Genomic DNA, 12,601 nt, shown 5'->3' with positions numbered 1-12,601 from the left:
AAACGAAAGGAAGTAATGTCTGCCTTGGTTTGGCAGTTCATTTTAGAATATAAAACATGAGCATATAAAAGGCCATATCTATTAGATAAAAAAACATTTTCTTATAACCCTTTACACATTTCCTCATAACTGGAAGCACGCTAGCAATTGGTCTTGTTTATCAACGCCTCCCATACCTTTATTATACTCAAGCACAGATGCCGGTTTTATAATATTTTCGCAATCGCCACCTTCATTTTTTCTCCTTTTGCTTGTGTTTATCAAATTAGCACTTGAATGTTTCGTGCTAAGTATGTGAACGTCTTTTTTATCTCTCCATTTCAAAGTCAATAAACCGTGAGTGGATAAAGTTTTGACTTTTCCTTTTTTCAACTTCATTGAGAAAACACCTTTGGCATATTCTTCCTGTTTTTCCGAACAACTCCAACAGCATTCGTATCATTTTTTAGTAAGGTCAGAAATAAATGTGGTGATGAATAAAAATTATCCATATAGAACGTGTAACCTTTTTTTAGAATAGGCTGTGCCACTTCCATGACTACACTCTCAGTAGCAAGTATATCACTTCCCTGGATTTTATCCTTGCCAACATAAATTTTGAAACGAATACAATAACCTGATTTAGATTCGCAAAGTTTATAAAATTTTATGCCAAAACGAGCTCTTTTGGAGGCAATAAATTGAATAAAACTCAATGGACCTTTGAATTTCATTAACGATTCATCAATAGCTACTTCACTATCAGGAGTATAAAGGTAACAAAATTTAGTATTTAGGTAATCCACTATATTTCTAATCTTTCTTATTCTCTCATCTTTATTTCCTTTTCATTATCCGTAAAATGTAGAAAGCTTGAAATATCAAAAAACCTTTCGCGTGGCATAGTGCTGGCAAAATTGGAGTACTTATTGCATATCTTTTTGACCAATACATATGCATTTTCGGCTTCTTCATTTGCGATATCAAGATACATAATACAATCTAAGCTTTCATTTCATCAGAACTTACAGGAAACATCTTTTGGTTTTTTTTTGTTACACAACCTTCTTTTTCTATCACTTGTCTGGCATATCTATTCGTCTCTTCTACTATAGTGTTCCAAAAATCTTCATTCAAGACTTCTTTCAAAACATCTAAAAACGTAGGATTACCACCTAGTCTACGCAGGCTCAAAGGATTAATTCCAGATATTTCAGAAAAACTTTTTATATCGGCTATATTTCTTCTTATTCCCAAATCCATTCCTCTGATTCACGAGAAGATTCACTATCACTGCTCGATAGACGTCTTGTGCGTCTTCGAAACCTTGATATTATATTAATACAAAAATTTAGTAATCTTTGATAGTATGATATCTCTCAAAACATGTTGGTACATGTAATGCAATTTTAATCTTTTTGCATTCCCACGTTTCTCACTGCGTTTTTTTATGCTTTGTGCAAACTACACATCTTCGTTTTGGGTGTTGGTTCGACGGCGTAGGATCTATATGTTTGGGAAAATGACTCCACTTGTTAGTGGTAAATCTCCACTTGAGAACTGTCCTTTACGGTTGTAGTTCGGTAATGGTGTATTTTCCAATAATAATTCGGCTATTTTAATCTTATATTCTGCATATCCCTGTCTTTTTTTAATATTTATAATGTTATACAAAATGAAAGAGTTAAATAAAGCCATGTGAAACAGGTAAAAGAAAATTTTGCGATACCCCTTCATACACTTTCTCATCAGAGGAAGCACGCTAACATTTGATCTTGTCGATCAACTCCTATCATCCCTTTGTTGTATTCGATGATACACTTTGGTTTCCGAGTAGGATTGTGTTGCTTTTTGATTTGCTCAGTAATTTCTACTGTTGTATGTTTTGTAGATAGAATAAAAACGTCTCGTTTATCTTTCCATTTTATTGCCAGTAATCCATTGCAGCTTCTCATTTCATATTCCCCTATTTTTAATTTTTTTTTCAAGAAATCTTTTGGAATATTTTTTCTGTTTGCGCGCACTGTTCCAATGACATTAGTTTGACTGTTGAGTAGAGTTACAAAAAGATCAGTCCCGATGTCGCTGAATGTAACTGTTTCCGCGTCGGGTAGTTCCTCCAACATCGTGTTGATGTACTTGAACCGGTTGAGTTGACTCTGGTATTTCAAGATGAGTTCGGTGAAGAGACGAGATGGTGAGTTTTGTCGTGTTGATCTTGAAGTGTCGACCGCGTTGGAGGTCGGAGGATGAGTGAGCCCAAAGCACTCCCCACCACTCGGTGGGAGGAGCTTTATCGTCGGCTCTTGCGATGACGAAGTGAGTACGCTGCTGCCTTCCGCAACATCTGTTGAGATTTTCCCCGAAGTTGATTTCGACATTGCGAACCCCTGCTTGAGTATACCCGAAAATGAGCGTCACAGCTCTAGTGAACGTTAAACAGCGGATTCTGCGTGAGATTTACAAATGAGACGCCCGCAACAATCACGCACCTACACGATCGCTAATTCTAACTTGTAGCGAATCTGGCTCGAAGGACCTAATGTTTGAAAAATCGCCCTGCTAATAATTCGCTGGGAACAAAGGGATTTGCGACAAAGGTCTTAAATGATTACACAAATTAAGTGCGTGGAAATACGCAATTTTCATCTTTAACACTAGGTTTACGGATGTTTTTTGTATACCTATCTCTACGGCACCCATCAAATTGACGGATGAATGAAAATACACACTTTCTTTAAAAAACCGCTCTATTCAAGTAACTAAAAATTGCCTAATATTTGGTTTAACGTTTAAATAAAGTTTCAAGAAATAAAAAATCCTTTAAAAAATATCATGGAAACAATAACTGTTGATGATTGCAGTTGAAGTTCGTAAATCGCGCTGCGTGACGATTCAAGGCATACCGATCATAACGTGCTGCCTTCTCGCGTTCTTCTTCGATAAACTCTTCTTATCGCTCTTCGCGTGCACGTGGCACGAGTTCTTTCTACGCCGCTGCTTTGCATGATGCACAACGTTTCATCTAATTCTCTATTTTCTTTTGTGATATTAATAAATCGTATATCTATTGTAAAGTGTTCTACGTGGTAATCTACTGTTGCACCTCTCCCTGCAGCACCCTTCCCAACAAAAAAATCAATTAAATTTTAAATATGATTTTTTAATTGGATCAAAAACAAAATAAATCCACAAAGCTCAAAGGACAATCCAAAAAGAAGAAAAGAAAATATTAATGAATATCAAATAAATTACAATGAACGTATAAATACAAATGAATTTTAGATATCAACCAATAGTTTAGAAATTAAACAACAGATTGAAATTGATAAGTTGATTGATAAACATAAAACAGTTTTTGCTACAGATAAATATGATGTAGGAACGGATAGAAATTATGAAGCTCACATAGACCTAATAGTTAATAATATTGTTACAAAAGACCGTACAGATGTTCCATAGAAGATAAAAGAGAAATAGAACAACAAATTATAAAATTATTAGAGAAAAACTAGATTAAGGAATCGTATAGTCCGTTTGCGGCTCCAGTTACTTTGGCATTTAACAAAGATGAAGAAAAAGAGCAAGGGTATGCGTAAATTTTCGGGAACTATACAAAATCGTTATCACTCAACCGCAACCGTTTCCGCTAATTGAAGATCTTAAAGTTAAGACCAGAATTTGCAAACTATTTTCAACACTCGACATAAACTCAGCTTTTTGGTCGATTCCTTTAAAGATTGCAGATAGACAGAAAATAGCTTCTGTAACTCAAGACGGACATTATTAATGGACGTGTTTACCATTTGGTTTGAAAATAGCACCAGCGATTTTCCAAAGAATTTTAAGTAATATAATAAGAAAACATAAAACATAAACTTGCTGATTTTTGTGTAAATTTCATTGACGACATTTTTGTTTTCTTTAGGGATTTTACAGAGCACATAGATCATTTGTTACGATTATTACAAGCAATTATGGATGAGGGCTTTAAATTAGAGTTTTCTAAATATATATTTTTGCAGCAGATTCCGTCAAATATTTGGGCCATATAAACAACTCAATCAGTCCACTGAAAGATAATATGGTCTCTATAAAAAATTTTCTACACCTAAAACAAGAAAAAATGTGCGTCAATTTTTGAGAAAGATTAATTTCTACGAAAAATATGTGCCAAATATTTCGACTGCATTAGAACCACTACATAAGTTACTAAGAAAGGAACAAAAGTTCATTTGATCGGAACAATGTCAGAAGGCATTTAATTATGAAAATACTACTCTGCTCCCAGCCAATTTTAATAACTTTTGATCCAAGTCTTTCAATATACATTTTCACCGACACGAGCTACAAGGTATTAGAGCCGTTTTGAAGCAAACACAATCAAATGGAGAACAAAAACCAGTGGCATATTTTTCGAAAAAGTTGAATGAAGCTCAGAAAAAAAAAGCAATTTATATAGAATGCTTAGCAATAAAAGAAGCAATAAGATATTGGCAACCTTGGCTCATCGGAAAAAAATTTACGGTATACACGGACCATAAGCCCTTAGAAAATATGAATATTAAGACTAGAACAGATGAAGATTTGGGAGATGTGATGTATTACTTATCGCAATATAATTTTAAAATTAAGTACAGTCCAGAGAAACACAATTTAGTGGCAGATTGTAAGCCGAAACCCGGTATTAGAATCTCATGAAAATAAAGATACAATTTTGAAAACTGCTAATTTTATAAAAGCGGAGGAGATTGAATGCGATCAAAAGCACAATACTGATCTACAAAATGCTAAAGATACGCTGATTTTCAAACGTAAAATGTATTATAAAAAAGTAAGGAAAAAAGAAAAAATTATTCTTTCAGAAAGTTTCAGTAACGAATTTATAAAGAAAATACATTCGCTCTATTGTCACATAGGAACAAAACAAATGAAAGCAAAAATGAAACCATTTTATGTAGCAAAGAATCTAGATCAAAATATAAAAAGAATTTGTGGAAATTGTGAAATCTGTAGAAAGAACAAATCGAGAGGAGGACATAAAATTGGATTGATGTCACATTTGGGTCAGGCTACTTATCCGTATGAGATAGTTTCTATAGACACGATTGGAGAATTCGGGGGCTCCCGTTCAACAAAGTAATATTTACACTTACTTGTTGACCACTTCACGAGATATGCTCATATTCTGATATCAAGAACTCAAAATGCAAAAAATTTCATACGATTAATACGGAGTATAACAGCAGACAATAAAATAGGTATGATCTTGTCAGATCAATATCCGAGCATTAATTCAGAAGAATTTAAAAATTTTTTAAACAAAAAGAACATTATATTAACATTTACGGCAGTGAAACACCTTTTTCTAATGAATTGAATGAGAGGTTAAATCAAACCATAGTAAACAAGATTAGATGTAAGATAAATGAGAAAAGAGAAAAAACTGCTTGGACTACAATAGCACATGAATGTTTTGGAAAATATAATAGAACCGTCTAATTAATAAGTTAACTGTCAGTTTTAACATGGAGTGCAAAAATAAGCATTTTTGACACATTTTACTTTTTTTTTTTCATAAAGGCTAGAAAGCGGCTGTGGCTCACAAAGAGATATCTGAAGTTTATGATGTTGATTGTTTAACAGAACGAAATTGTTAGAATTGGTTTAAAAAATTTCGTTCTGGAGATTTCTCACTGAAAAATGACCAACGTTCTGGTCAACCTTCTGGAGTTGATGAGGACAAAATGAAAGCGATAATTGAATCGAATCGTCACATAACTGTGCAAAAATTGCAAAACGGTTAAATGTATAACACACTCAACAATTGAAAATCATATAAGACGTCTTTGACTTGTTAAGATCGATATTTGGGTTCCGCACGAATTAAAAGAAATTCACCCAACACAACGAATCAATGTTTGTGATACGCATTTCAAACGTAATGCAATCGACCTTTTTTGAAACGAATTATCACTGGCGATGAAAACTGGATTTTCTACAATAACGTTAATCCAAAAAGATTGTTCCGTCATTTATCGGAACAGTAGGAGTAAAATTATACAACGGAGGATTTGGATAAGATACGCATTTACAAAGATGCCCGACCGAGGACTATGCAAAGAAATAGAGAGTATTTGTTTAGGACCTTTGGGTTTTCTTGCGTCGGCATCTATTCATAGAGTATAAAGAACAAACATAGCAATCAATGCCAGGGAATCTTATTTCGAATTCCTAGAAACTGTAACGCAGTATATTTTATCAGATATCCCCACTCCAAGGTCGCATCGGAGCCCCTTGGTGGGATGTATCGTTGAGGGGGGGGAGAGGGCAGTTACATTTTAGACCAAAAAGAGTTAGTTGTCCATACTCGCTAGGCGGAATCACATCCAAGTGATCCGAGCAGCATTCAATACATTACACAAATACAACTAGTCAGTAACCCGAGGTTATTGCTAGTACTAAGCATCAAAGTTAGCATAGATCAGTATACAAGGCCCAAGCACCATACTGATCTCTTGGAAACGAGTATTAATAAATATTCACATTTCATTACAAGTTGAAGTGTTTATTTGGATCAACTCCTTCCGTCCTTACAACGCGGAAGTGGAAAGAGACAGCAGTCTTTTTCCTAGCAAAGTGAGAAAGCGCGTGCACGAAAGCGTGCACAGTACGGGAGTGGGAACCAGCACTACCGTACAACTGTACATTTGGTTCTGCGAGTTGGATCAATCGCATTAAATGGTCCTTCGAGCCGGATCAATCGTACATTAAATGGTCCTTCGAGCCGGAGCGCTCTACGAAAGGTCGCGAACGATCAGCAAGCAAGTTCGTGAATTCAATCAACGAGAGCAGCAATAGCATCAACGCCGAGGAAGAATAGGAAAACGCAGGAAGAGGCAATACACGGTATCCAGCCACGCAGCATCAACACGAGCATCTGCCGTCGGACGGTATCGTTATTGGTAACAGGTCAGTCTCTTTTCCTTCTTAGCCTATCCTTCTCCTTCATTTAATATTGCTACTATCTCGGTACAAACATGGCTGAGCAATTAAGAGATTTACACATTAAAGGGGGTCAGATTAAGGCATATATGACTAGGGCAAAGAGTCATATTGATAAACTAGCACAAACGCGTAGTACACCCCGCCTCAGGTTTCGTCACGATGAGATCTTGGTCAAATTGCGTGAATTCGAAGAAGTGCAAACCAAAATCGAACTAATTGATGATACATCCGATCACAGTGTGGAACGTGAATCTTTTGAAGACGCGCTTTTTACAATCATCGGCAACATCGACGAATTATTGGAAGATTGGTCGAATTCAGCGCATTCCGCGTCGACGAATGCACCTTCTCCGACGCAATCACAATTATCCGCGGGTTCTAACGGGCATATCAGGTTGCCGAAAATAGAATTACCACAATTCGGTGGATCGTACGAAGAGTGGTATTCATTTCGCGATACTTTTAAGTCACTAATACATGAAAACTCGTCGTTATCGTCGATCCAAAAGTTCCATTATCTTCGCTCGTCACTAAAAGGCGAGGCGGCGGACATAACGCGGGCATTAACGATTTCGGACGTAAATTACGAAGAAGCGTGGAAATTGCTACAAAATAGGTACGACAACAAACGTAGGATAGTGCATTCTCATATAAGGGGTATCATGGATATATCTAAGATTCAAAAGGAAAATAGCGTTGCGCTGCGCCAATTAGTTGACGCTGCCTCAAGAAACACAAGGGCACTTAGTGCACTGTAAAGGCTGGTCAATCAGTCGGATGACTTACTGGTATACACGGTGGTAGACAAGTTAGACGTGAAAACGAACGAAGAGTGGGAAAGCAAGCTTTCACCGTCGGAAGTGCCCACCTTCGCACAATTAATGGAATTCCTGACGCACCGGTGTCAGGTATTAGAAGCAATCGCAAAACCACCAATGCCGCTCGTGACGAATCACAACCGACCGAAACCGCGCCAAGCATTGTCTTCGCAGGTAACTACAAACATACTGGCGTGTCCGATATGCAAGGAAAGCCACCAGCGTTACAAATGCGAAAGGTTCAGGAAGATGCCAGTTAGGGATAGCGTCTCCGAGGCAAGGAAAAAAAGGTTATGCCTTAATTGCTTGCGGTCGACGAATCATTTTGCCATCGAATGCAATGCGAGTCGGTGTAAGGTGTGCAACCGGAAACATAACACCTTACTACATACCCAGTCAGAACCGTCGCAGGGTTCCACGGCCGTCGCTAACGAACGTGGCGAGTCAGACAGCGAAGCGGCGGTTGCAAACATAGGTCGCGGGTTAAAGGCAGCATCTCATCGGGAGGCGTTGCTTTTAACAGCCAAGGTCAAGCTATTAGACGTAAATGGAAAACCAATAACCGTTCGGGCATTATTGGATTCGGGGTCCCAAGTAAACATAATAACGCGTAACTTAGCGCAGCGTCTAAGGTTGCAATCAAAGGAATTCCGAGCGTCGATCGCCGGAATTGGTCAAATGACGACACAACCGCTACATCAAATGGAGGTTGTGCTCAAGTCCAACTACAATAATTACCGGAGAAAAATAGATTGTGTAATATTAAATTCAATTACAAAAAAATTACCAGCCGTATCTATGGACGGGAATAAATTGCGATTCCCGGTAATATAAGGTTAGCGGACCCCGCATTCTACGAAAGTGCGAATATCGACGTGTTATTGGGAATAGAGGTCTATCTAGAGATCTTATGTACGGGCCAAATACAGGCAACGCGTTCGCATCCAACGTTGCAAAAAACGCAGTTGGGATGGATGGTAGGCGGCTGTTTGCGTGATGTAAAGGACAGCCCCAAGGAGGTAGCATGTAACATCGCTACGCAAGTACAGGATGTTGACCAGTTGGTGTCGCGGTTTTGGGAACTGGATAACGTCGCGGATGTTCTTCCGTTAACAGAGCAGGAACGGTACTGCGAAGAGCATTTCAAGAGAACGTACAGACGTGACGCAGACGGTCGATTCGTGGTGCGCCTCCCCATCATAGAAGAAAAGATAGTAAGTCTCCAGGATAATAGGACCGCGGCGTTGAATCGGTTTTTCTCCCTAGAGCGCAAGTTAGCTAAAAATCCAACATTGCGAGATGCGTACTCAAGCTTTATAAAAGAATACAGGGATTTAGAGCACTTGCGGACGTTACCAGAAGATAAAGCAACTCCGCTAAGTACTTACTACATACTACATCATGCAATTTTAAACGAGAAAAGTGCAACGACAAAGTTGCGTGTGGTATTTGACGCGTCGGCCAAGTCGAAGTCAGGCATATGGTTAAACGACGCATTGGCCATAGGACCAAATATACAGGATGATTTATTTTCGATAATAGCGAGGTTTAGAACATACGCGTACGTGATAACAGCGGACATTCAAAAAATGTATAGACAGATCCGTGTCGACGAATCGCAGGTTAGCCTACAGAAGATATTCTGGCGTGATGATGTGCGAAACCCAGTGAGCACGTGTGAGCTACTAACTCTAACGCACGGTACGGCGTCGGCGTCATTTTTGGCTACGCGGTGTCTAAAAAAGATAGCGGATTTGGAGGAGGGAAATCATCCGATAGGCGCGAGTTATATGATTCGGTCTCTAGGCATCTGGTTGCCGAGCGGCCAACGTCCTTATCATCATAGGTAGATTAAACATCCTCGATGCCCGAGCAAGGCGACTTGAGATAAAGGGCCGTGCAATTGGAATGCGATGGAGAGGGGGCACAAGGAAGTGCTTACCATCACTTCTCTCGTACCGGCGACGAACCACTCTCTGTCGGGCATTCAATCTGTAACGACGTATTAATCAGTAAAAGTATTTTAACCAACTTCTTTTAGTTCGATTATTTACTCACTTACCTGAACAAAATAAATCATTCGTTATTACTTACGTGTGTGAATTCATACCTCGTACACTGTAACATAACTCGCGTGATTAGCGCTATTGTCGCATTGTTAAAGTATATCGTTCTTATTGTACAGTTGATTTTAGTCGAAAAGCTAGGAGTTTAATGTCCGGGTAATTAGATTGGCCACATAATCCATGAACATTCGTTAATGAGCTCTCGAAGGAAGCGGTTGTTTTGTCTACAGAAAGAAGTCTCGAGTTTCTTTGGCTTCTCCGCTGATTGATATATAATACGGTAAGACTTTAAAGATATATTTTATTTATATATATATTTTTTTATGGAAAAATTTGTTCGAATTTTAAGTAGATTTTTGTTAATATTTTAATTAAATAATATACTAAATTTTGGGGTAATTAGCTATAATTTACAATTTTCTTTTATTATTACTTTATATAAGCACTTATGTTATCTTAAGGTGGTTTTTTTTATATTTTGAAACAACAATAATTTATTGTTTCGTGACTCTCTCTAATATTATATTTCATTTAATAATTATATTCTTGCAACTTTTTTCTATAGCGTGTAACACACATTCCTATGTTATGTATGTATATTTATTAGTAGTTTTCGTAGATTAAAAAATAATTTATTTATTTTATTAAGAACTACTTTCTTTCTTTGCCTTTCGTAGGAACTCGTTTTTATATATTTAATATTGCTCATACGTTAAATATATCAGAAAATTGTATCTGAAATCTGACTAATTATGATTATACAAATTATCAGTTTGCGTCTATGAAAAATGTAGCCTCTTTGTTTCGTATTTGTTTATAGTTATATACTTTATATTTTCCAAGGATTATCAAAGACAGATTATTATAAAATAGAAATGGTAGATGAATATGTTTTACGCATTTATCAAGGCTATTTTTAAGTATATATGTGAACTATAAAGACTTTTCTTACGAAATTCTAAGGTTACTTTTCTTTTATTCGCGGTTATTGCTTTCTTTTTATTTTTAGTTTTCTCGTGTAGGAACTCGTGAGCACGTTAACGAATAATAAAGGAGACTTTCTAATGTTTATTGTTTTTATTGTCTGATGCTTTTGATTACTTTGATTTGTTCTTTTTTTTTATTCGTAACTCATAGAAATTCATCGTAGTTTGTTGAATAATTTAACACTTAATTAAAACAAAATATTAATTTTACCAATAATGTTAATTTATGAGAAATGATAATAATATGAAATAATTGTAAATAACCTTGGTAATAATAATGCCGTCATATTAACTTAATAGCAAATGCAGTTGTGATTTAAATCATTATTAATTCTGAATATCAATAAATTAATAATGCCTAAATATTAATAATTCTAATTAATGTTATTTAATAAATTCATATTAACACTTTGACGTCCGAGCGTTTCGAAAAAGTTTCTTCGCTTAGCGCCGGCAGCGCTATTACGGATTACTTCGCTCACGCCCGACCGTTCTCTTACTGCAGTGGCTCCCAAACTTTTTTGATCCATGGACCCTTTTTTATAGTCAAAAGTTGTCCACGGACCTTCAAGTGAGAAAGCTACTATAAAGCATAGGACAAAAATTTAAAAAAAAATTGTTGAAGAAGTATTTATTGAAATTATAACTTTTGTTTAAAATTAAATAGAAAAAATTAATGACTTTGATGAACGTGATGAGATTTTATCAGTATATTTATGTCTGGTTCGATGTTTGTGAAAGCAACCGCGAATCCCCACGAGCACTATTTTATAGTCGGTTTCTTTTTTTTGTGATGAGATTCATAACGGCACTGAATCCACGTTCTACTGAATAGGAAGACGGGAAAACAGTCAACAACTTCTGTTCAGTAACCTATAACGCAGGATAAAAAATTAGGATTTGTTTTTATAACCAGAATTTGTGGTATCCTTGAAACATTGGTTTAAGTTTTTTATTTGTAGATATTTTTTTATATTAATAATTAAACCTTGCGCGGACCTCTTTGGAGCTTAGGAACTTTGGAGCGACAAAGTAAATCAATTTAAAATTTTTACATTTAGTTTAAGTATTAGGAAAGAAAAATTTTATCAAATTTTTATTCTCTTCGTAACATTTCTCATTGCTCCTAAACATCCTTAACACTAGGTTTACGAACATTTCTTATATACCTATCTGTACGAACACGCGTTATATGTTAAAAACACACATTTCTTCAAACCATAACAATAAAGGACAGAATTTCTTATATCTCTACCTATCAGAAAAACATATTTACTTATTCTAGAAATATCTAATAAATTTGTTTATATAGAAAACGCATTTATCGTATCCTAGAAATACCAATTTGAATATTCATATTTTAACCGTCTCTTGTCTTTATACACTTATTCACACCTTTATTTATACATTTTCCCTAATCCTACATATAACTATATATTTATTTAAACACGTATATTGAATGTAATTTAATATAATATGATAAAGTATAGTGGAATAGAATTGTAAGTGTCGATAGTCTTCTCCCCCCCGAATCATTAATTAATTACTGTCGTATCTTTCACTGTTTTTCGTCGTAATTTTGAACTAAAACTTTGTACGTTTTACTTAACTAAAACAATCCTTACTCGTTGTACTTCTTAACATCTCATTCTAATTCATTGTACTTCGTAACGTAACATAACATAATCTAATTTAAGATTTATTAGTATTAATTTTATTAAGTTTAATAGTATTAGTGTTTAAT

The 12,601-nt window shown here is 35.9% G+C and overlaps 2 protein-coding genes across 2 annotated transcripts; both read left to right on the top strand.

Annotated features, from left to right (window-relative positions):
- The first annotated feature begins 7,019 nt into the window (after positions 1 to 7,019).
- Positions 7,020 to 7,745, top strand: LOC122514077. The gene has a single exon (XM_043630715.1). It carries the CDS (start codon positions 7,020 to 7,022, stop codon positions 7,743 to 7,745), a length of 726 nt encoding a protein of 241 aa, XP_043486650.1.
- Positions 7,746 to 8,054: 309 nt separating this feature from the next.
- LOC122514076 lies at positions 8,055 to 10,020 on the top strand. The gene is made up of 3 exons (XM_043630713.1): positions 8,055 to 8,630; positions 8,735 to 9,427; positions 9,991 to 10,020. The coding sequence occupies exons 1-3, from the start codon at positions 8,055 to 8,057 to the stop codon at positions 10,018 to 10,020; spliced, it is 1,299 nt and encodes a 432-aa protein (XP_043486648.1).
- The last annotated feature ends 2,581 nt before the right edge of the window (positions 10,021 to 12,601 follow it).

This window comes from Polistes fuscatus, unplaced genomic scaffold (genome assembly GCF_010416935.1).
Source record: "Polistes fuscatus isolate 324 unplaced genomic scaffold, CU_Pfus_HIC Scaffold133, whole genome shotgun sequence".
NCBI classification, from domain to species: Eukaryota; Metazoa; Arthropoda; class Insecta; order Hymenoptera; family Vespidae; genus Polistes; species Polistes fuscatus.
The sequence above is the reverse complement of the archived record's forward strand: the minus strand, read 5'-3'. Positions and strand labels throughout refer to the sequence as shown.